At 40.5% G+C, this 25,967-nt stretch overlaps 1 protein-coding gene across 2 annotated transcripts in view; it reads left to right on the top strand.

Annotated features, from left to right (window-relative positions):
* The window catches only part of EZR (ezrin), a 55,118-nt gene that overhangs the window by 15,447 nt on the left and 13,704 nt on the right, over positions 1-25,967 (top strand). The window contains exons 3-7 of one of the 2 annotated variants that reach the window (XM_037820684.1): positions 9,687-9,770; positions 16,721-16,816; positions 18,030-18,304; positions 18,970-19,053; positions 20,144-20,290. In XM_037820684.1, coding sequence (XP_037676612.1) covers positions 9,687-9,770; positions 16,721-16,816; positions 18,030-18,304; positions 18,970-19,053; positions 20,144-20,290 — 686 coding nt within the window. Of the gene's footprint in view, positions 1-9,686; positions 9,771-16,720; positions 16,817-18,029; positions 18,305-18,969; positions 19,054-20,143; positions 20,291-25,967 lie in introns of those variants that run through there. The other variant, XM_037820693.1, reaches the window with a different exon arrangement.

Genomic DNA, 25,967 nt, shown 5'->3' with positions numbered 1-25,967 from the left:
TCTTCATCCACTGGTTTGCAGATCTGCCATAGGTTTATTTTATTTCTAAGATGTCTTTATACTGTTCTCCCCACCTTCTCTAAAGGTCAGTAAGACCTCAAGAAGTCTGATGTTCAGAACTAGTTCTCAGATGTGTATTTGTGGCATTTCTAACTTTCAGCCCAACCTTCCCTTGGACATATTGTGACATGTGGCTACCGCCATGGGTCATAGTGCTTTAGAGAGGAATCACTGCTCTCCCACTCAGTGATACTTGGTGATGATGCCTTTGCCAGGAACAGACTTGAGGGTGTTATCCTTTTATTCTGTAACAAATATACGTGGACTTTATTTGATGAAAAATTGTGTTTTGAGGACTACATTTCTATTTTACTTGTCTTTCTTATTGCATACTGTTTTTCTCTTTTAATAAGTACCCTCTCTTAGCAGCATGTTTTTTATTTCCACCTTAAAAAGAGTGATGAGCAGCAGGGTAGTTTCTGTACTATCTTTCTTGAATAAAAGTTGGACACTTCTAACCGTATGCGTATGGAAACAGTAATAGTGGAAGATGTGGCAGTTGAGTTTTTTTTTTTTTTAATTCAGTTTTACTGAGGTATATCCACATACCATACAATCCATGGTGTACAATCAACTGTTCACTGTACCATCATATAGCTGTGCATTCATCACCGCAATCTATTTTTGAACATTTTCCTTACACCAGAAAGAAACAGAATAAGAATAAAAAATAAAAATAAAAAAGAACACCCAAATCACTCCCCCATCCCACCTTATTTTTCGTTTAGGTTTTGCCCCATTTTTCTACTCATCCATCCATACACTGGATAAAGGGAGTGCAATCCACAGGGTTTTCACAGGGTTTTAACTTGCAACTGCTTTTATATAATTCTGTTGTTTATATGATACAGTTGTTACCGAGAGCAGCTTTGAACATTTATGTAAGGCAGACATTCATTTTATAAAATAGAAACAAAGCTGTCTTTTAAATATTAGCCATTGTTGTGAAACAAAAAGGATCCGCTTGCCTTTAGGGTATTCCTGGGCTGAATTCCTGTGTCTGCCTAAATTAATGGTAAGGTTTTACCAAGGTTGGTTGGTTGTTAGCCAGCATTTGTGAAAAATGACCGCCACGTGTTCATGTCCACTCATCACACTACTAATGATATTACGATTTATTGAGTTGGAGTATTGTTCATAGAAGCAGTAATTTTTATCTTTCTCAAAGATAAGGAGTTCAAGATCCAGAGAGAGGACTAAAATATGGATCCATCTTTTGTGGTGTAGAGTTTCATTAAGGAAATATCTCTGTTATTCTGCTCTTGTACTAGGGAATGGAAATTTGGTAAAGATATTTTCATTTCATATTATGGATTATAAATAGTAACACTAAATACTTTAATCTTGCCAAAAGGAATTGTTGCTTTTTGTACTTCAGGGTGATCGCCTAGTTCCCTGCGAGTAATGGTTCTCAAAGTGTGGTCCTTGGACCAGCAACATGGGCATCACCTGTGAGCTGGTTCAAAATGTGAATTTCAGGGCCCCATACCAAGCTACTGAATTAGGGATCTTCGGTCTGGGGCCCAAGAAACTTCTAAGAAGCTCTCCAGGTGATTGTGTTGCATGTTCACTGGCACATTTCTTAACTTAATGCTTTGGGGGGTGGTCAGGCTTCTGACTCTGACACCAAGACTTCGTAAGATATTTCTGGTATTGCAGTATTTCTTTGTACATAGCAAATAGGGCTTGGGGGTGGTGGTGGTGGTGGTGGTGGTATCTTAATCCAAGAAAGTCTGAAATATAAAGGTAATGTTTGGTTAAAGTTTTTAAATAACTAGATTGAGTGCTGATTGTGTCATGCTTGGCATCACTGGAATTAAGTATGGGGTGGAAGACAAAGTCTCTGCCTAAGATCTAGGGAAGTGACATGACACAGTAGAAAGAACTCTGAATTGAGAACTGGGTTCTCAATTCTGCTCTGACTGGACAGCACTCTGATTGCAATTTCCTTAGAATTCATGATGGTGAAATTACTCAGCGCTTCAGGAGAGAAGAGTAAGCATGTGAGTGTGGGATTCAGATTGGGCAGGAAGAACATTATGCTTCAGGGTGTTTTCTCTGTTCAGATCAGTTTGTTTGGCATCTGGTACCTTTTTCCTGAGAACATAGAATATTTTAGTTTAGAGCCTAAACAAAAATAGTTGACTTCAAATTGAATTTTGGTTTTTTTTTAATCAACTTCGTTCTTTCATCTTTATCCTTATCAATTTGAATATCCAGTTGACCCTAAATAGGTTTAGTTTTGAATGACATTACAAACGCTGTAGCAACACAGAGCGAGGGGACAATGTGATGCTCAGCCCAAATGTCCATCCACTGATGTGTGGACAAACATGTGTTCCATACAATGGAATATTATTTGGCAATAAAAAGAAATGAAGTACTGATACATGCTACAGTGTGGATGAATCTTGAAAACATTAGGCTAAGTGAAAGAAGCCAGTTACAAAAGACCACATATTATATGATTCCATTTACATGAAATGTCCAAAATAGGCAAAGCCATAGAGACAGAAAGGCAGATTAGTGGTTGTCTGGGGTTAAAGGGAAAGGAAGAATGGGGACTAACTGCTGATGTGTACAGGGTTTCTTTTTGGGTTGTGAAAATATTCTAAAATTAGTGGTGTTGGTTGCAAAACTCTATGAACATACTAAAAACCACTCAATTGTATACTTTAAACAGGTGAATTTCATGGTATGTAAATTATCTCAAAAGTTATTAATAAATAATGACACATCAAAATCAAAATTATCTATTGTATCTGTAACTACTCAAGTGAACCAAAATAGCATCCTTTGAAAGCTTTTTTTAAATTCACTTATAAATTGTGAGAGTTTTTCCTTGTCATATTCCCCTCCTTTTCCTCCCCCATCTGTGGGAGAAAGTTCACTCTGTCTGTTTCCTATCAGAGTATTTCTAAGTATTTGAAAGATTGTATCCATGTATTTGATATCTGTTAAAAGTTGCTTAAGTGGCACCTTTGGAAGTGGGCTGGAATGTTGAAAAACAGTGGTGACATTTTAAAAGATTATGAAAGGTCATGTAATCTTGGTGGTTGTATATTCTACAACAACTGACTTTAGAGTAAACACAGTTGTGATAATATAGGAATTAATCTGTTATCACTGAATCCACTGCCTGAAATTCAAATGGTAACATTTCTATTCTAAATGCTTTTCCTGAGAGAAAACCACTGCAGTTGTCTTTCAACCCTCACCCCCACCCCTGCAATTCTCTTTCAGAGCTTTCTGACCACTAATTCTGGTTGTTTTGTCCAAGAAAACTTAGAACAGTTTCTTGCCTGTGACATTTGTGGAGGAATTGATTGATCTTGGACTTTTCCCTCCTCTCTTGGACAATTAGTACTAAGTTTGAAATTATTCTGTAAAAAGTGTCTGTGACTGGGGAGGTAATCTTAAACCAAGTTTAAAGTGTTAAAAGGAAATGGACACTTCCCAAAGGAAAAATTGCATAGCTCGATTTATTTACCAAAATGAAGGAAAGAGCTGAATTTTTGACATAGCCGAAAATTCAGCAGTAGTACATGGATTTAAGTAAAATACAATTATTTCGTTGTCTAACTCAAAATCTTTTTTACATCTCTCAGACTGTTAAAAAGCCGTTTTACCATTTTGATAAAATTATAGCTAATGCCCCAGAATGCACTTACATAACTTGGGAAGGAAAAGGTGTCCCCTATTATACTGATAAATTCAGCATCTGCAGGAGATTTAAAAAAAAAGAAAAAAAAAAGTTTTTTGAATGCAAAGATTTTGTTAATCTGGAAAGACTCAGAAGTCACCTTTTCCAAAGTGTGTTCTGAAGAATACTGGTCCTTGGGAATGCTCCATGGAAGAAGCTGTGGGCAGAGCAATCTGGGAGACCTGCGGTCTGCAGTGCCCTCCTGGGATTTCACCATTGCACAAACACCGCAGACACAAAAAAGCCTTTCAGTGAAGGAGAGAGAGAACCCTAATTTAACCATTCCCAGACTAACATGACCTGACCCCTCCCCCTATCTCCTTTTTTCCCTCTCCTATGAAGGTAAGATAACCTTCCAGAATCGGGATGGTGTCAGAGGGCACTCTGGATACTGTTTGTTACTTAGAATTTTAGAATTAGAATTTCAGATAAAATCTCTTCTAGTCATTTTATTGTACAAATAACATGGAGTGAAGTGGCTTCCCCCAGGTTGTGGACCCATGAAGGGAGGGCAGGATGGGAGCGCGGCTACTTTGGGCATGGTTCCTGCCTGTCACCTGCTGTCACCTGCTGTCTCTACAGCCATTATTCAGTTGCTAGAGTGAGTGGGTCAAGGGGTCTTTAGTTTATTTGGAGAGCAAATTTTGTCTGAATAGGGTGAATTGTTACTGAGTTTATTTAAAAAAAGGGGGAGCGGCAAAACCTTTCATGTTCTCTTATTTGTAAAAGAGATGTCTATTGCTGTCAGTCTAGAGAGCTATGTTCTCTCCCCTAGGACTTTGAAAACAAGTGAGCTTCTCTCTTGTCCATGCAAACAGTCTGCTGAACAGCTCTAAGAGTATTCTAGTTGGTTATTTTCCTCATAGTGGTCAGCCCGTGTTTCTTCCTCACCGCCTTCCTCCCTCATGTAGTCACCTAAGGAAGAGCCCCATCTCGTCTGTGTTCCCCCTAGGTCTCCAGGAGCATGCCTTGTGTTAACAGCTTTTTAGACTGTCTGGCATTTCAGAGCATGAAGGGACCTTAGTCCATCTAATCCAAGCCCTCTTTGCAGATGGAATGAGTAAGGCCCAGCGGACAGAAGCCATTTGCTTAAGGTCCACAGTAGATTACAGAGACAGTTCTCCAATCCAGGTCCCCTGGCCCCCATGCTCCTCCCACTATTCCAGTGATCCCCAAATATGACCCACCTTCAAAATCACTTGGGTGGCTTAAAAAATATGTAGAGAGAAACTTGGGTTTTTTGAAAAGCTTCCCTGGTGATTCCAATGGTCAGTCATATCTGTGGACTCCTCTACCACTGTAGTGTAAGATGACTGCTCAAGGTGTGATCACAGGGGCGGTCTAATTGCTGTCTCCACAGTGCCTCCCATGGTGCCCTGTGCACTTGCTTGATTGGTCTTGGTAGGTTAAATGAATCCCAAAGGCATCTAAGGGGTCAGTTAGCTGGGTGGACTGAAGTCAGTGGCCATGACAATATAAAATAAATATTATGGTTCATCAGTGTAATAGTGATAGTAGTATATAGTTGGATTGAGTAGTGTATAGTAGGATTGAACTAAGCTAAGCCCATAATAAGAACAAGTGGAATTTTTAAGAGATTCTTTAGCTTCTAGAAGTATAGCAAATGAAGAATAGAGACAGTATTACAATTAATTATCCATTTACTTCATTAACTAAAGCAAAGATCAATGTAGGTATTAAGTCCTGATATTAATCATATATGAATTATAAAGTGGCCTGGTACAAATACTTATGAAACTTGAGCATTGTCCATGAAAGAAAATGTACAGAATTCTGCTTAAATTTAAAATGTTTCACTGGCCAGTTTTATTAGTTCCTTTTTTTTTTTAATTAAGTTTATTCCTATTTTTGTTTTCAGGCATTTGTCTCTTAAAAACCACAGATCAGTATCTTATACTAATATTCTGATAACCGATTCACCTCTCTTATAGAAATACAACTCTAGGGCAAAAGGTAGAGAAATTTTTCTGCTAGGTATTATCAGTGTGGAAAATACACATATATTCATTAGAACCTCACTCTCCTTGAGAAGTTCATGCATCTTCCATTCCAAATATGCACAACTTGTGTCCAAGAAAAGCCGTCTTATTCTAAAATTCTGACAGTATATAGCTGTAGAAAGACTCCATTGTTTTTAATCTGAAGAGCTCTGTTTAATTCCCATATCTAAATTTATTTAGTTTTCATTATAAATAGTAGTGTATGATTATGTTGGGTTCCTTAAAATGTTTTAATATTTTAGAACTGTAAATACAACTTGTTTCTGAGCTTCAAATGGAGTAGCGTTTGGAAGGGAGACCTGACTTACCATCTACACTGTTAACAATGTGGTTCTGTGTGTATGTGTGTGTGTGTATGTATGTATCTGTGTATGGGGAGGGAGTGCATTAGCAAAATTGAACTTTAATCACCATCCTCTCCCTCCTTCCAACAAAGCAAAATGTTAAAAAGATTTTAGTATTTTGACAAACCTAAGACACAAACACTGTTTTTTTTTTTTTACTAAGTTGAAACTGACTAAATGCAGATTATATATATGTATACATACCTCTACCGCACCCAACTACATAATTTTGCCACCTTCAGTGAATATTGCCTTTGATAAAAGTGTGTGATCTATGGAAAATTAGGAAGTCAAAAAAACCTTTCAAACCGTGCACTCCTTTCTCCAGCCTTCACACCTGGTTTGAGCTTCTGCGGTGCATATTTCAGCCCATGGACCTCCATATTTTTGTGGGACCGACCTCATGTATATCAGAACCATTTGATCCACTTTATTTCTTTAGCACCATTTCAAATACAAGCCCCAGCTTGCATCCAAGTACATGGAGTTCACAGTTGCTTGCCATGGAAACCCAACACAAAGATAATGAAGAGGAAAATTGGCATTTAACTGTCTGCTTAATTGCTGAAACCCAATTCCTTTTAAGTCCCTGACTGAGTGGGCCAAAATATGTATACAAATGGTCCTGAGTAAATCTTTTGTCCTTCAACTTTGGTAAAAGTTTCTGCTATATTTCAGCACATTACTGAACATCTATAAAAATGAAAATAATCTTAAGAGTCTCTCTGAAGATGGAACTATTTAGCATGTTATAGATGAAGGCAGTTCCATGCTGTGGCCCTTCTCTGGGGTGGAACCTCTGCTTTCCCCCAGGGAGCATTTGGAATGTGGGGGGGAAGGGAGCGGTAGTTGTAGGTGTCACAGTTACTGGAGGAGCATCTGCCGTTAACAGGTGGGCTCAGGGAGGCTGAGCATTCTGTGGTGCTTGGGGTGGTCTTACAAGTGAATACGTGGGCAGCCAAGAATGCCAGTAGCACCTCCAAGAGAAACACTAGTAGGGAAGTGCCCAATCATGTTACATACATATGTCTTAATGCGGGGGGGGGGGGTGGCCATGATCAGCAACAGTGTTCATTGTTGTTGTTAGCTTTCATAAGTCACCTATCATAACCTCCATTTAAAGAGGAGCAGTCCCTGTATATAAATATACACATTATGAAAATACTTGATCTTTATAATTTTGGTGGAGTTTCTTAAATTAAGAACAATTTTGGGGTGTTCCCAAATCTGGGAATTATTCCTTTTGACAGGGCCACTGAAGGGAAACCCATCTTGCTTCCTGTAGCCAGCCCCAATTATATTTGCTGCTGGAGTCTAAAACTCTTTACCTGATACCATAGGCTTGCTCTCTTTGTCCGGGTTTATAGCCAGTACTAGATGATTTTCCATGGGTTTTGGGTCATTTGTAAAGCATTTTGTGGAAAGACCAAACCAACTAAAACTTGGCAGAATGGTTCGTAGTGGATTTTCTGATGCTAAGTTTAAATCCCTGCAATGAGAGCCACAGGTGTATAGAGGTTATCCAGACCTGCTCAATAAACTGAATTTTAAAGAAATTCACTTTCTCCCTTCTACTGTGTTGTTACAGCCAAACTAAGCAAAGTATTCATTTTACTTGTCATATGCTTTTTCAGAGTTGTGTGAACTTTGAATCAAATATATGAACTGTGATTCAGAGCCTCAAAGTAGTTTATTCTAAACTTGTGTTAATCAGTTTACAAAATGGTCAGTACTAATTTTTTGATGTTAATTATTAGCTTTGATTTCAGGGGGTGACATTTTCTCACTATCCTCAGATTTAGAAGTGGTCTAGAGTTAAATCTCCTGGTGTTTTTTTTTGTCTTAACCAGGGCAGTGGCCTTAAGTCCCAATTACTTGGTGGTTCCATTTCTGCATCGCTAAAAATGGAGGAAGAAGGCATATCTAGCATATCTAGCCCTCTGCATTTGTCATCCCCACTTCAGTTATGGGTGCGATATGTCATTGTTGGCTTATGAGTATGTAATTTGGGCCTTTGTTTGTTATTGGGAGTATTGACTTTGGGACTGGTTTTCCCATCTCTAATATGTGCCCTTGGAACCATAATTGAGAGAAATACTTGGTATGTTTTATGCTTCATAAATTATGTGTGTGTTTTAAATCATTGTCAGCAGGAAATGAAAGAAATTTTTTGTTTATATGTTTTATATATTATATTTTAATATGATTAAAGACTTTAAAATATTTCTGATCTTGCTTCTCAGTAAATTTAAGTTCTTTAAATTATGGATTGGGGATTGGGAAAAAAACTTTTCAGAAATTTGGAAAATTATGCCTCCGTTCTTTATACTAGTGATATTAGAGAACTTTATACTGGATGTTTATCAGAGTAGCTCAGTTGTCTCGGTCTTGAATGTTAGGGGGAAATATTTGATGAAGACCAGTTTTATTCCTCAAGTAGGAGCTAGTATTTGCTGACACAGATTAATGTGTGCCATGCCCTCTGCCAGCTAAATAGTAATATAGTTAATCTGTTAAGAATAATTCAGTTTATGTGTCTGTCTGTATGTATGTCACTTGAAAAATGATGAGAAACAAGCATTTCTTAGCATTAAGCACTACTGTGTTATGTAGCTATGGTATTTCCCTGTGGGATGATGATATAAAATAGCCAGATTTGAGTGTTTTCCTATGCTAGTGAATCTGGATTTTCTCAAGTGATAAATTTGAAAACTACCTTGAAATATATATTGAAACAACTCTATGGCTACATTAGAAACATTTGTAAAGCCCTCTGATCACCACCATATCATTCCCCATGGTCTTACGATCCTGGTGATATTTCCATTTTTGCATTTTACTTTCATCTTTTGTCTGTATCGCACATAAATTTGTATGAATGGGGTATGTATTATTTTGTTTGCTATATTTTTAATTTTAGAAGGAATTTTCCATGTTTCTGGTTTCTTTAAAATTACCGTTTTATTGCTACATAGTATTATATCTTCTTTGATGCATCTTTAGTCACTTAATCATTTTTTTCTTTAGATTGTTTCTAATGTTTCTATAAGCATTCTGGTGTAGAGATCCTTGTCTCTTTTCTTTTTACTCACTGCCTTTGTTTCGTGTGAATTTTCAATAAGTAAAATAGCCATACTGCTAGGTGTGAACAGCCCTGGTGTTCTTGCTGCAGTGTTGCCTTGCAACCTCAGGGGCTGTCTGCCTCACTGGCTGCTGTGAGGATCCAATGAGAATGGCGTATGAAAAAACACTTAACAGTTACCAAAGGATTTTTGTAGGAAAACTAGCTTAGACCTGAAAGTGAAGGTGAGTGTGCTTTATGAAAGCAAAGGGGCCAAACACTTGAATCCAAATAGTGTGTGTGCACTGACTTTTCACCAGCTGTTTCAGTCACCGTGCATGTATGTGGATGTGTGTGGGTTGTGACTCTCATGAAAACGGATGGCCAAGAGGAGCATGCTATTGCTAAGTAGCTTTGAGTTTATGTGGAGGGCTCAGGAGGTGATTCAGAGAAAAGAACACTCAGTTAAGTATGATTTGTTTTGTTCTGTTTTCTAGATCAATGTACGCGTTACCACCATGGATGCAGAGCTGGAGTTTGCTATCCAGCCAAATACTACTGGAAAACAGCTTTTTGATCAGGTTGGTATCCATGAACTTGAGAGAGAAAATTACCGTTTAGAAGAGAACTTGTTTTGCAACATCCAGATAATTTTGTGTGCAATTGTGTTACCTGGGTGTGTCTGCTCTCTCCCTTTTGAGAGCAGGCCAGTTCCCCCCACCCCACCCACCAGGGGAAATCACACTGTCGTAAACCTTCTCCAGTGGCAGTCCCTTCTTTAGCCTTGAGGGAGGAAATTCAGGGGAAGCTGTGCAGTATCCAAATAGTGCAGTATCCAAGAGTTTTTGTTGTCATCACTCCCCCCGGGATCTCTGTGGTTGCGCTGCTTGCCTTCTTGCTCTCTGGTTAGCTAACTCAAGATCCACTTTTTAAATCAGAAGATTTTAATTACATATTTTATAACTTTATTCTTTATCACAATTTTGTTAGATACTTGTATATAAATATTTGGTTTTTGTTTATTAAATATTTGTTTTTAAACTTGCTTAATTTCTAAATCTTTTTCCCAAAGAGTGACTGAAAACCATGCACTGGCTTTTATTTGGCTTTTTTTTTTTTTTTTAAATTGCCCAACATCATATTTATTTGGCTTTGTTTTTAATGCTTTGTCATAGGTCAGCAGCTTTTTCTATAAAGGACCAGATAGTACACATTTTGGGCTTGTGGGCCATACATACGTCTCTGTCACAACCATTCAGCTCTGCCCTTGTGACAGCCCTAAATAATACGTGAGTGAATCCGCTTGGGTGTGTTCCAATGAAACTTTGTTTATGGACACTGGCACTTTTATGTGATTCCTTTTTCCAGCTCTTAAAACTTAAAGCCTGTTCTCAGCTCAGATGGTGTGAAAACAGTTAACAGGTTGGATTTGGCCCAGGGGCCATAGCTTGCTCCCTGTCTTGTGTGAAAACCTCATCCATAGTTCAAGCAAAGCCAGATTTACTGACCTGTGCAGTGGTGGTGTGGGCACGGTGGGAACAGACATCGAGGAGGCTGCCATTGGGAGCCTTGTACTTTTTCAAGAGGTCATTAGGTTCTGCAGTCTCTGCGCCTCCCCCCTCCACCCCACGCCCGCGCACACACACTTTTGCAGTGTTTCTGTCTTATTGTTGTTCTTCTGCATAATTTGTGAGCTCACTGGGGCAGGAGAGGTAATTTAGAGCAAAGAGATGGGAGACCATTTGTGCTTTTAGTCAATAGCTCAAGGTCACTGGCCAGCCAGCCACTGCCGTACTCACCTGCTCCCCCTAGCACACGGGCTCCGTCATATGATATCAGAGGAACTTTCCTTTGGGTGGGCAACACAGGGCACCCTTTCATTTCTGCATATGTCTTAAAATCTGGAGGGGAATGGCGTAGTGTCTGAATAAGAACAGTGAACTACCATGAAGGTTGAGATGACTTTTCCATGGAACAGTTGCAAGCTTTAGAAAAAGCAACATGTGCTTTTCTGAGCAGATTCTGCTCTAGGCCAAGGATCCAGTAGGGTGACAGAACCAGGTGTGAGCAGACAAGTCACTGGAGGCATAGTCTACTTTCTTGAGCGGTCCCCCAGTATAATTGATGGTCTAGGCTCTAGCACCAAACCTGGGAGTTTGAATGGGTTTAATTAGGACACCTGGGAGGTAGAATGTGAGCAAGTTTAGAAACTATAGACTCCACCCAAGCTTGGCCCTATCCCCCTCTCATCTCCGAAAGTGAGCCCCTCATGGGGGACTGCTCCCAAGTGTCTAGCCAGCTCTTTGCAGCAGCTGCCTTGGCTAGCACTGGGAAGAAGTGTGTGGGGTGCCAGGGAGTGCCCAGTGCTGGCCTCCAGCTGGTAGGTGTGGACGAAGGGGCATGTCAGCCTCACCCAATGAGGCTAAAGGTATTTCCTGCCTTGGGTGGGGTTGGACTTAGGGAAAAATCAAAAGGGCTCCCCTGCAAGAGAACCCTGAAGTAAGTTGAATGGAGCCAACTGAGTCCTGTGTGACCCAGTAGTGAGAGCAGGAGGCCTGGGTTCCAGTGCACCCTGGTGCTTCTGGCTGGCATGTCCTACAAGCACCCTCGTGTGTGCCAGGGCTCTTACCTATAAATGAGTGGTGGGTTCTCTGCAGCTCCCTGGAGTCACTCAAGCACTTTTTAAAAAAAAAAAAAAATGCAGGGATGGAAGCACTGCAATAGGATAAGTGGGAAAACTAAATAACAGTTACAGAGAACTTTTTTGATGGATTCATCATTTAGCCTTCCTTGTCCCCATTTTCCATATTCTTTTCACCTATTGCTCTTCAGAGATTCTATGCAGAGGCTAGTGAAAGAGTTTGCAGTACTCAAGCTGAAAGCCATACATTCTTTTGTTTCTTACCAGATCCTCTTCTCTGGTACTTATTGGGCCCTTGTGGAGGGAAGAGGATGGAAAAAGGAAGAGGCTTGCCTTTGTATCTTAAGGCACTCATGTGTTTCAGGTGCCATGAACTGCCTTTTTTTTTTTTTTTTTTTAATATTCATTTTATTGAGATATATTCACATACCATACAGTCATACAAAACAAATCGCACATTCAGTTGTTCACAGTACCATTACATAGTTGTACGTTCATCACCAAAATCAATCCCTGACACCTTCATTACCACACACACAAAAATAACAAGAATAATAATTAAAGTGAAAGAGCAATTAAAGTAAAGAAGAACACTGGGTGCCTTTGTCTGTCTGTTTTTTTTCCTTCCCCTATTTTTCTACTCATCCATCCATAAACTAGACAAAGTGGAGTGTGGTCCTTATGGCTTTCCCAATCCCATTGTCACCCCTTATAAGCTACATTTTTATACAGTCGTCTTCAAGATTCATGGGTTCTGGGTTGTAGTTTGATAGTTTCAGGTATCCACCACCAGCTACCTCAATTCTTTAGAACCTAAAAAGGGTTGTCTAAAGTGTGCATAAGAGTGCCCACCAGAGTGACCTCTCGGCTCCTTTTGGAATCTCTCTGCCACTGAAGCTTATTTCATTTCCTTTCATTTCGCCATGAACTGCTTTTAACCGTATACTTCCACAGGATAATCTCAGTTTCTTGATTCAAGGGCACCATATTGAGAGAACTCCACATGTTCCTAAATGCTGAATAATTGTATCTAGTTTGGTGTTTGTGTTGGTTTCCAGCCAGGTATTCTTCTGATATTTAGATTATCTGCTCTGTGGTAGAATGGTGCTGTGGATTAACAGGTGTACAGAAAATGGACCATGAACTCATTCAATTGTGGGTTATTTAAAAAATGCTAAATACGTAAATCTACTCAACATGTCAAATTTTGATAAGCTCTGAACACAAATTACTCCAAAGATCATTAACCTCCCATCAGTCACCCTATTAGAATAGTATCTTACTCTTCCCCACCCCAGAAAACAAAGTTCCCTTGAATCACTATGCCTAAGCAAAGGCATGGCCAAATTTCAATTTACTCACCATTCCCAAGATTTTTCTTATCTAAATCTCAACCAAATACCAAGACAAGTATACTCTACTACCAATCAGATTTAAGAGAAATAGAAGTAGTGGTGGACCAAATAATTGGATCTCCCCCTGCCCTTCTCCTTACCATATCTTCCTGCCCCTCTCCCCTTCCCTACAATGATGGGACCTGGATCATTAGTATATAGTTTTAGTATATAGTGTATAGTTTTAGTATATAGTTTTTTCCCATTTTTCCCATCCTTTTTGAAAAATAACGTGTAATCTGTAAATGTTCAGATTGGAGCAGATCTTGGAAATTACTTGCTCAGATTACAAATGCGGAATCAGTGTTACAAATGAGGAAATTGAGGCTTAGAGAGAGAGTTAGTTGCCCAGGCAGCATTGACTCCACTGTTTCTTTTAACCCTCATTACATTTGTCTGTTTGGAGATGCATTTGTTTTTCCAAGAAACTATATCACTCAGAAAAGTTAATGTCATCACTGGCATAGGTGAGCAGGACAGAGGAATGGGTTGAGCTCCCGTAGTGGATAAGAAGCTCTTGTATTGGGGGGGTGGGGGGAGCTGCTTTCTGCTCCTTGTCCTCCATTCATTAAGCTTGTTAACCTGGTTGAAATATCTGCAGTGGCCATTGCTCTTAGATACTTTTACACCTGTTACATGCCTCCAGAGGCACCCTCCCCCATAAAACAAGCTGAGAGTGTTTTCTCTTTAACATCTTTCAGAGTCTTTGGGCTGTGCAGGGATCTACTTTCTTTCTCCATTGCTCTATGCCCGGTGCCCTGTGCTTAGGCAGAGTGCTCTAGGAAGCTCAGCCATGGGCCAGACTTTCCCCATCACCAAATAATGGTCCTTGAATGGAATAGGTTGAGGGAGGCTTTGGGGTAAGTTAAGTCTAACAGTTCCATACCTTACTCCAAGCTTTACTTAAAATCTCTTCACCCCCACTGCCCATCCCCCACCCCCACATTCCCCACCCCCTGCCAAATGTGGAACCTGGAATGCTGTTGCTTTGTCCAAGAAGATCTAGTGACTAGATTCTATGTCCAGCACTCTGGTTTTCCAGGAGGGATGGCTGCAGCCAGTTTCCATAGGTGAGGGGCAGAGCTGGGTGGGTAACTCAGTTTCCTGACTGCATCCAGGGGTGCTCTTACCACTGAAGTTCCTGAGGTGGTAAGAAGTGAGTGTCTGAGTGGTCTGTGTAGCTGGTGTTCCATCATCAAAAAGTATTTTCCAGCCACTGCTTGAAATTGAGTTAGTAGATACATCACTGCCTTTCTGTCTTTCTTTTTTAATGCTTTTTTGGTGAAAATTTAACATATATATAGAAACAGTGATAACTTTCCAAATACAATTTGACAAGTAGCAAATTCGAGAATTGTGGTTTCTTTGTTAAATGTTTCACAATTTGGTTATTTCCTTATTGTGAAATACAACAGATATACAGAAGGTGATAACTCCACTGCCTTTCCTTTTACAAAAATTTGCCTTTTAGAACCCCATCAAGTGTAAAAATGGGAATAGATACTACACCTGCTCAATTCTGCTCCATGGTGTGTATCATTGGGCCTTAAAGGGAGTAGTGAGGGGACGGCAGTTTTCCTCAGAATGTTGGATTAGTCCTTTTAGGGTGGGACTCACAGGTTGGTTTTTAGAACTGCCTGTAGAAAGGAAAGTTGTTTAATTCTAATGTGTCGTTTTGGAGAAGCCTTAGGAATGGAAGTAGGGCTTTGAAACAAAGATGCTAAGGAAATTTATACGGGAAATAGATTGACGATTCTTACTATAAAGATGCAAGGAAGATCAGGGCAACCAGGTACAGTTTTAACCAGGAGAGAGGATCTCAGATTGAATCTGTGATCCGTTACAGAACCTTTGATTAGCTTCATTGAAGTGAGTTGGCCTCGTCATGGCAGATCAAGAAGATAATCTGAGGTGCAGCCTGAAAATAATCAGCAAGAATCAGACAGGGTTAGAAGAGGGAAGTCAAGTGGATAGGACATTACTTCAAATTAGTTAATCAGGCTGAGGCTGTAATTAGATGGATAAAGTGGAAAGACTAGATTAGAGAGATAGTAATTGCTTATGTATGTAGGGCTTTTTTGTACAACTTCGAGGAAAGCAAGGCGGATTTTACATTCCCTGTTTTCAAATAGATGGAGGTTTAGGGGGAATAAGAATTTAGTAAGATTGGGTATAGAAGCCCTTTTTAGGATTTGCTGTGTTCCATTTTCTCTACACATAGTACCATAAAAAGAAAAGGTGTAGAATATCACAAAAGACTTTGGAGTAAAGCCCTGTGTAAAGAGTCAGATTTTGTTTCGTGTTGTTCCATGATGAAGAATGTTGGCTATAGGGTTTGTTTGTTTTTTCTTTCCCCCTCTTGTTAGGGTGGGTGATCAGTTCTTAGCATTTCAAAGAAACTGAGACGCATAAAGCTTTAGTGAGCACGTGGTCCCCATCATATGAGGAAACAGACCCAGATCAGGAGTCCATTTGGAATTTCAGGTTTTATTTTAAGGAAGTGCTCAAGATACCTGCTTTGTCATTTCTAGTGTATTCAGTCCTCTTTCCCTTTAAATAGGGCACAAACCATTTATTTGAAGAAAGGTACCTTTATTTCAGAAGTTTAACATTGTATATCATGGGACAGTTTTGGTATGTTCAAGAAGTCTCCACAGTAAATTCTGTGATCATTGGTTTTCTGTCTCTAAGACATTCATAAGAAGAACTGGCTTGGGGCTCTCTTCCTAATGGCCCACAAGAAACTTTCTAGTGTTACGGAGAATTTGAAAATGTGAAATTCTTGCTTGTGACCTAGAGTTGAGATTCTACCCTTGGCTGTATCAGAATTCAATCTTCTGGAGGCCTAAAGAATGCTAGTTAGCCCATGGCATAGGTAAGCTGGCTTCCCAGCCCACCCCCCTCCTGTTACCCCCCTCACACACCCTGGAAGTTTGGCCACCAGCAATTTTCTGCCTTTCCCGGACTACTGTTTCCCACTTCCTGGTAACATCGGATTCCTGGGCCAAGTGGCTGAAAAGCAGAGATGGGCAGCCAGAGGGTTCCTGAATGTTCTTTTGCTTTGTGTTGGTAATTTTCAACCCCATTTTCCTGGGGGTACACCTGTGAGGTGGCATTCGTACTTGGGACACACATGTTCCCTGACAGTGCTGTGGGTGTGTGCATCTCTTTGTAGCCCTAACTCTTCCTGAAAAGCATAACTGAGGACAGCGGAGTTGGGGTGCAATGATGTTGAATCTGCTCAAATGGATATCAAATAAATTGTTGACAGGTTTGGCATAAGAGCCTCTGTGAGTAGTAAGTTACTTGAAAATGGGGTGTGGGGGTTCGTGGTGGGGGTGCTGCCCCATATGTTTGTTTAAGCAGTCAGGTGTCTTGTTCTCTTGGAAACCCAGCTAACCCTGTGGCCACCAGGCCGTGTGCTAGATGGTGCGAATAGCTGTGCCCAGGAGAGGGCTTCTCATGGCTGGCCCCTCTCTTGCTCTGACTCTCACAGGTGGTTAAGACCATTGGCCTTCGGGAAGTGTGGTACTTTGGACTCCAGTATGTGGATAATAAAGGATTTCCTACCTGGCTGAAACTTGATAAAAAGGTAAGTCAGGGTCAGCTGTTTACAGGCTGTTAATTGGGTATTGGTCTGCTCAGTTGATATTGAAACTCAGATACCTTACTTTGTCTTTTGTTTTGTTTTGTGTGTAAACATTTTACTAGAAAAAAAGGTTGCAGGTTTCCAGTAAATGGGGGTGTTGGTTGGGAATTAGATCCTGGTATTTCTCCTTACTGCTCACTCACTGGAGTAGTATGATGGTTAATTGCTTAGCTTTTGGTTAACCTTAGTATTTTTTGTTTTGTTTTGTTTTTCAGTGAGATTGTTAATTTTATAAACCATGAATCACCCACTGTTTTGTAAGAACCTGTTATTGCTTTGTTTGAGCCTGATAGATTATCTTCCAATTCTAAAGATTAGATGACTTCATGTAGCAATTACAACAAAAAGCAATAAGCTCAAAGTTTCTTTTCTCTAAACTCTTTGAAAAAATACTGCTTTTCAAACTCCCTAATTTCCTCCATGTTACTATAACAAGCCAAGAGAATGGTTGGAAATGTGAGCAATTGGAGGAGAATGAGGAGTTATTTCGGGTAAGTTCCATGATCCAGAGCCAGGTTCTCAATTCATTAGGAGGTGGTTTCCAAATTTGAGTCTTTCTGGAATTGATAGCATCACCCCTGGAAAATGAGAGCTGGGGTGAGTGGGGCTGGTGGGTTAGTCACTGGCTGTTGCCAGTGTAATAGGTCTTCTGACAGGCCTTTTTTTTTTTTTTTTTTTTTTAAAAACTTCATTTTATTGAGATATATTCACATACCACGCAGTCATACAAAACAAATCGTACTTTCGATTGTTTACAGTACCATTACATAGTGGTACATTCATCACCCAAATCAATCCCTGACACCTTCATTAGCACACACACAAAAATAACAAGAATAATAATTAGAGTGAAAAAGAGCAATTGAAGTAAAAAAGAACACTGGGTACCTTTGTCTGTTTGTTTCCTTCCCCTATTTTTCTACTCATCCATCCATAAACTAGACAAAGTGGAGTGTGGTCCTTATGGCTTTCCCAATCCCATCTGACAGGCCTTTTTTAAATCTTGCTTGCTAAAAAGGCTACTTTCAGAATACATATTAACTTCTGAAAACTGGCCTGAGTAACTGTTTTGAGTCAGCAGGGTTAGGACCTTTACTGCAGAAGGTAGGGATATGCCTTTGGAATTTGTAATGGGAGTTGGACTTTTGTGGTCTAGGTGTCTGCCCAGGAGGTCAGAAAGGAGAACCCCCTTCAGTTCAAGTTCCGGTCTAAGTTCTACCCTGAAGATGTGTCTGAGGAGCTCATCCAAGACATCACACAGAAGCTTTTCTTCCTCCAAGTGAAGGAAGGAATTCTCAGTGATGAGATTTACTGTCCCCCTGAGACTGCAGTGCTCCTCGGGTCCTATGCTGTGCAGGCCAAGTTTGGCGACTATAACAAAGAAATGCACAAGTCTGGGTACCTCAGCTCTGAGCGCTTGATTCCTCAAAGGTGAGTGGAAGGCGACCCAGTCTGATTTAAGAGCAGGCATGAGGGCCTTTGAAGGCCTGAGTCTGAGAGGCAGAGGCAGAGGTAGAAGTCTGAGTGCTTGTCAAGGTGAAGCTCCTTCAGGCTGCCAGTTGCTTCCTGATCTGTGCGTTTTCAAAGTCAAGGGCCCAGGACTTTGGTATATACTGACCCAGCAGAATGTTTTCCTGAGCCATGAAGAGTGACCTGAAGTAGGCTATCATGATAAAAAGAACTGGGAGGAAGAGCTGCTGTTCCTCGGGGAACCTAGGGGGATGCTGTAACCTAGCCAGACTGCTTATGGCCTGACTGCCTGGCTCTTCCTGGTGGATCATTATTTGGCCCATTGAATCTTTTTATTCACTAATGGTGATGGTCACATAAAAGTACCTTCTTTGGAAGAAGAGGCCACTTAAACCTTTTTTAAAGCAGGACTGGGGTTTGTCTTGTTGAAAACTCTAAACCTTTCAGGTTGATAGTCATAAATAGAAATGCCACACCTTGGGAAGTAGAAACGGAAGCTCTTTGTGATGGTTTTATTTGCAAGAAAAGTAAAGATCTGGAATGAGGGCGGAAAGATGGGCCCTGTGGCTCATGCTCCTTGACCCTTTAGGATGATGGTGCCGTATCACCTTCCTTTCCTTCTCCAGGGTGATGGACCAGCACAAGCTCACCAGAGACCAGTGGGAGGACCGGATCCAGGTGTGGCACGCTGAGCACCGCGGGATGCTCAAGTGAGTGTGGCCTGTGGCCTGAGTCTGGCCGCCTTCAGACCTGCCAGCTGCTCTTTTTTCCATGGGACTCCAGTTAGGGCTTTTGGAACATTTAGCCTTGGAAGCCTGCTGATCTGAGTTATAGTCGCCCAATGAAGTATTAAAAATTAAGTGAGCTGGAAGTGATTTTTTTTTTTCCCTGTACACAAAGCCAGGTACTCTTGCTTTGGGGTAAGAAGCAATTTTATTTAAGCCTTCAGGTCCTAAAAGCTTTCTTTATTCCTTGTTTTAGGGAGAAAGTCTTATGTCTAAAACTCTTCATTTTAGTCAAGGAGCATTGTTCACAATCGAACGATCATGTTTCCCTTCTGCCAATAAGATGCTGGCTTGCTCATTGTTTATACATCGAAAGTATATATAAATGGAAAAAAAATTGATCCCAAGTTAGAAAAATTGATATTGTAGAGGCACAACCAGGGTATGAAGGAGGGACATTATATGACCTGGAGGCTGTTAAGTGTAAGAAATGGCCAGTTCCTTTGATTCTAGGTTTTATGGCCCAAGAACTTCTTTTAGTTGTTAGCAGCAGTTGTCTGTATTGTCGCAGTCTCTGAGGCAGGCTTGCAGTTTGGACCTCAAAACACTCTGCCCTGTCAGACCCTAGAATCCTTTGTGGAAGGGAAAGTGGCACAAAGTCTACAACAATGTTGCTAGTAAGGAGGGCAGTGGGATCCCTGAAGTACTTCGTAGTCAAGAGAAAAAGATCATGCCTCGTAATAAAATGTGAAAGGAAAATTTTCTGAAGAGAAACTAGTGTGAGTCAGTTCGGTCCTTTCAGGATGTGTGAAATACATCAGTGCTTCAGTGTTATAGGACAGGGTGGAAACCCTCCTTGGCCTTGCTTTCAGGCCATGCTGCGGCCATCTCTTCATAGCCACTTGGGTCCTTGATACTCAGCTGGGAACGTCCATGGAGGGACAGTGTCTCCAAGCACACACCTGTCAGCCTGTCCTACATGCATCACCTTAAATTTAAAATATTGTTGGGGGTTTTACTGTTTTTGATTCAGAGCACTACTAATGATTGTGTGTGTTTTACTCTCCCCAATTAGAGATAATGCTATGTTGGAGTATCTGAAGATTGCACAGGACCTGGAAATGTATGGAATCAACTATTTTGAGATAAAAAATAAGAAAGGAACAGACCTTTGGCTTGGAGTTGATGCTCTTGGGCTTAATATTTATGAGAAAGATGATAAGTGAGTTGAAACTTTATAATTATCTTTAGTGGGCTTTTGGGCTTGGGAAAGAGTAGAAAAATTGGCAAATATACACGTGGGTTATTTATAGATGTGTGTTTACAGAACAATCATACATAAAATACAGGATTTCCGTATACCACCCCATCACCAACACCTTGCATTGATGTGGAACATTTGTTACTATTGATGATAGCACTTTTTTATAATTGTACTATTTTTTTAAAATTAAATTGTTTTGTTAAGATATATTCACATACCATACAATCATCCATGGTGATTGTACTGTTTGTCTTTTAACACTAGTTACCTTTGTTACAATGAGTGAAAGATTCTTAAAATACTGCTATTAGCTATCATCCATAGTGTACATTCTGTGTATTTTTTCCACATCAACCCCTTGTATTAGTATTATACATTTGTTACAATCCGTGAAAGAACTTTCTTATACTTATACTGTTAACCCCAGTCTGTCGTCTCTAATAAGATTCACTGTGTTATACAGTTGCATATTTTATCTTCAAATTTTTACCCTGGTAACATATATGACCTAAAGTTTCCCTTTTAACTATATTCTTCTATACAACATTGTGCTCCCATCACATATGTGGGTTACTTCTGATATCTTTTTTTTAGCAACTTACTAGTTCAAAGTGTGCATCTCTAGTGGCTTTCCGACTGCAACATGGCCTTACTAGCAGCTGGCATAGAGGCCTCATTTTCCTTTCTGTCACCACAGCCCATTTAATGGCAAATATGGCATGGTGGGAACTAACGTTAAGAGGGCCCAGCAGGGAGAAGGTGAGGATCAGCACAGCGACTATACAGGCTCTGAAGTGTGTAAACAGAAGGCAGAATGAGAGCCGTGGCTGCCGGAAGGGCCTGTACCCCTTGCCGGGAGGCCCAAGTGCCATCTTCTTGTCTGTTTCCATCCGCACATGGCCATTACCCAGGTGCCCCAAACCCAGTACCTCAGGGCCTTTCACTCGTGTTAATGCAACCAAAAGCATGTATGGTGTTATCAGAGTCCTTAAGAGTCTATAAACAATACCTTTATGCACAAGCAATTTAGCTGAGTTCTCAGAACTTGCAGAAGGTATCCAGAACGCTGGGTTAGAATAAGGAAGCCACATATGCTGCATATTTGCCTTTTTTCTTCGGCCAGGGAGCTACATACACAGAAGGAAAAAAAATTCTGATTCCATGAGGGCAAGTTTTCCTTGGTGGTTCTCTGATTTGAGAGGATAAGCCTAGATTCCAGATGCTTCAGACAAGAAGGAAGCCACCTGAATTTAAGAGGCAACTGAAAACCACTTTTTTGTGGGAAAAGGGGGAGGTTCCTCATTGTGCCTGCCCTGAGTGTCCACCGTTGGCCTTTTCATTCTAAAGGGCTTCCGTAATAAATCCCTGGGGTGGGAAAGAGCAGCAGTAGCTCTGGCTGAGCAGGTGCCTGGGGCAGGAGACCTCCTGAGCCTTTAACCAGGCCAAGCCCAGTCTGTGGCCTGGGTCCCTGCTTCCGTGGAGGCAGAGACTACTGATGTTCCTGGAAGCTGCTGTGCTGCAGAGTCCAGGTGGGACCATATTTCCTGGTTCCTGCCCCAGCAGTGTGCTGTTCCTTTAAGTGATGACTCTCCCATCTTTCCTGGGTGCCTCACCCATCTCCCTTATTCTCAGATGTTGTTGCTTCGGTCTCTTCTACACCCCAAGCTGCCAAAACACCACCTCTTTGGAATTAATGAGGGGAGTGGCACTGCTTTTGGCAAGTGACATACCCACATGGGATCTATCTATTATCCCAGCCAAATTTCTTCTTGCCAGAATCCAGAATGCAGATATATTTCCACTTAGGGTGGGGACCTGTGTCAGACTTGTGGGACCCTCTATGTAGTGCCCAAATAGTGAAACTGCATAGTGGATGGGTATGTGCATGCTGAGGCCCCACAGTGAAAATTGCTCCCAGCCTCTGCTAGAACTGGCATCCATCAGTGATAGATTAAGTTACTTGATAGGATGTCTACTTCTTTGCTTATCAGAAAATCACAGGAACTCTTTAGAGAATCTAGAAGTGAGTTACTGACTTGATCTTTTCCCCTAAGGGCCGGGCAAGGACTCGTGGTCTGCTCTTGCTCTGAGTGTGCTGGGTCTGATGCTGGTAGAAAGGAGTAGTCTAGGGACATAAGAGGACTCAGGAAAACAGGGCCTTGGGTCTTCCTGGGACATTGCTTGTTTAACACAGCCAGATTTAGAGGTTCAGGACTCAAGAGTAGGAGAACAAGCAGTGTCCTCTTGGGAACATATGTGGGAAACTGCCTCTGTCTTTGAACCAGTTTCTTGAATGATTGGGTTTTGTAACATAACCATGGCCAAGACTGTCCAAACAGGTTTTTCCAGCTGCAAGAAACAGCCACAGGCAGGAACTCGCTGATGTCAGCCTGGAACCATCCCCTCCCACATAACTGTTCATTCTTTCCAAGTAAAGATCGGAGCTGAGTGCCTCATTCAGTCCCATTTCTGCTCCTCCTTTTCTCACTCCACCCGCCTTTAGGAGTGAAACCGGCAGTTCTTTCACTAGGCTTTCTCCCCAAAGAAAGTGCAGGGTGTTGGGCAAGCTTCACTTCCTGCCTCTTTCTTCCTCTCCTCTTTGTTGAAAGCACACCCTCTTTTCAACTATGAAAAAGCACTTAACTCGACATCCAGTCAATTCCAAGTTCTTTTCCTTTTGAACATGTATTGACAAATTGGTTACCAGTATAACCAGGAAACTAACTCAAGTCTAAGGAATGTTAAGAGTACTATTTAACTGTGTTAAGTGTTGAATTATCATCATTGGTAGTAGAACTAACTCATAATGGAGACTAAATATTTTTGATTTATTGCTCCAAAAAGATGTCTGATACATTGAGTTTGTAAATTGTGTTGAGAGTACCCTGCAAGTAAACAAGTACATCTTTATTTTACTAACATGCTTATCCTTTTTAGTATTACATGTCTGTTTATGACCATTAAGTGGAAGAATGTAAATTGAGAGCATTTGTCTTTTCCTCATTCTTTAAATCCTTAGATTAGGAGGGAATATAAATAGGCACAAAGCAGGCAAAGACCTTACCTTGACAGGTAAGCTTATGAACAGAGAAAGTTCAGTTTAGTTCATGTCATAATTTTGTCAATCTCAGACAAAAACCTAAAGGAATCTGATACTGCTCCCCAAATTCTTTAGTCCTTTAAAAGCACTTAGCTTCCTCCCATCTTTGGGTTCACTCCTCCATGGAAGTGCTTGGTGGGTAGGAATTTCTGCATATGGGGACAGGGAGGGGAGCTGGGGATTCCATTAACCGTTTGAGGGAGAGGATGCTGTCAGGAGCTTGTGGACACACCGATGACAGAGACCAGAGCCAAGCAAAATGTCCCTTCTCTTGAAATCCGCTGCCTTTGGTTCCTTTGGGCTGTAAGTTAGATGTTCTGGGTTACATTTCCATTTTATTAGCTTCAAAAATGTTTCAGGCATATTGTAATGGAGTAGCCTTTTAAATGTTATTTAAATTTTTAATATATTTATCTTTATAGATTTATATATATATACTTATCTATTTATATATAATTATTTAAATAATTATTTCCAGTTTCTAAAATAGTGCTCAGGAGGCAGAGTGTGTTCATTCCCTCCCCACCCTCCACCTCCCCCAAATTTTTTTCTTGGTTATTTTTAGTTAGGGTTTTTGTGCCTTTGTAGTCAATGGCTTACTTATGTAAGAAAGCAGAAGGAACTGTGTTGATTGTGTGTTGCGTGTTTTTTACCAAATATTCCAGGACCACAGCTTTCAGACCATTCCCTCCTTTCAGGTCTTTGGAACCCTACATTGATCATGGAACAAACAGGATTTTCCAAATAGCCTAACTACATTTTTAAAAGAAGTTTACTGTTTATCCATGGACTCGGATTTGATCACCTGTCATAAGGAGTTTTCACACTTACCTCAGATTTGTAGAGGAGTGTGTGGAACCAGTGGGCAGTGATAGTGCTTTTGATGAGGAGTGTGGGGGTGTTGTTGGCCTGCCCTTCCTGATGGGCCCTCTCTCCAAAAGGGTGTGAGATACCTGGGATTAGTTCCCCTCCTAATACAAGAGAGCAAGTGCATCTTCTTTTCATTTAAAAATGATGGCAGAGCATTCTGTGCTTCCCAGTTTTCCCTGGGCTCCTGCAAACTAGGCTGTCACTTTGCTGTTTTCTCATCCATGTAGCATGCAGCGATCTCCAATTCACACCACCACCCTGACCTTTTCTAAACTTTTTTAATGAAAAATTTCCAATGTACAACAAGTGGGAACCAAGGTTTTCCATCAGTATTTCACTCAATGTGCTTTATCACCTCTCTCCATCTATGTAGCCTCCACTGTCACCCTCTGGACCTCTCTCTCACACATTTCACAGTGGATTGCAAGTACCTGTATACTTCTCCTGAAACATCTCAGCATGCATATCATTTACTAAAGCTTAGTATGTTTGGGCTTTTATCATTTAATGTAAAACTTAAATAGAATGAATTCTTCAGTATTCATTTGTTGGGTTTTGACAGGCCTGTGAAACCCAAACTCCTATCAAGATATAGTATGCGATCATCACCCAGATGCATTTTTAAATTTAAACTAACCACTTTTTTTCATTTTGAAATTATTTCAGACTTGCAGAAAGGTTGCAAAACCAGTACAGAGAATCCCTGTTATCAACTTCACACAGTTCCCCAGTGTCAACATCTTACATACCCATAGTACAATTATCAAATCAGGAAATTAACATGTATACAATACTGTAACTAATTCATAGATCTTACATTCCCTCAGTTGCCCACAAATGACCTTTTTGGCACCAGGATCCAATCCAGAATCATCTCTACATTTAGTCATCATGTCTCCTGAGTCCCCTTTAACATGGGACACTTTCTCAGTCTTTCTTTATCATTCATGATCTTCATACTTTTGAGGCCATATACTTTTTTTTTTTTATTCATTTTATTGAGATATATTCACATACTATGCAGTCATACAAAACAAATCGTACATTTGATTTTCACAGTACCACCACATAGCTGTACATTCATCACCAAAATCAATCCCTGACACCTTCATTACCACACACACAAAAATAACAAGAATAATAATTAAAGTGAAAAAGAGCAATTAAAGTAAAAAAGAACACCGGGTGCCTTTGTCTGTCTGTCTGTTTGTTTGTTTCCTTCCCCCATTTTTCTACTCATCCATCCATAAACTAGACAAAGGGGAATGTGGTCCTTATGGCTTTCCCAATCCCATTGTCACCCCTCATAAGCTACATTTTTATATAATCATCTTCAAGATTTCATGGGTTCTGGTTGTAGTTTGTTAGTTTGGGGTATCTACCACCAGCTACCCCAATTCATTAGAACCTAAAAAGGGTTGTCTATATTGTGCATAAGAGTGCCCACCAGAGTGACCTCTTGGCTCGTTCTGGAATCCGTCTGCCACTGAAGCTTATTTCATTTCCTTTCATTTCCCCCTTTTGGTCAAGAAGATGTTCTCCATCCCACGATACCGGGTCTACATTCCTCCCTGGGCAAGACAGATTGCATTTTATTTTTATTTTTTTTTATCATTTTATTGAGATATATTCACATACCACGCAGTCATACAAAACAAATCGCAC

Source organism: Choloepus didactylus, chromosome 2 (assembly GCF_015220235.1).
Source record: "Choloepus didactylus isolate mChoDid1 chromosome 2, mChoDid1.pri, whole genome shotgun sequence".
Taxonomy (NCBI): Eukaryota; Metazoa; Chordata; class Mammalia; order Pilosa; family Megalonychidae; genus Choloepus; species Choloepus didactylus.
The sequence above is the reverse complement of the archived record's forward strand: the minus strand, read 5'-3'. Positions and strand labels throughout refer to the sequence as shown.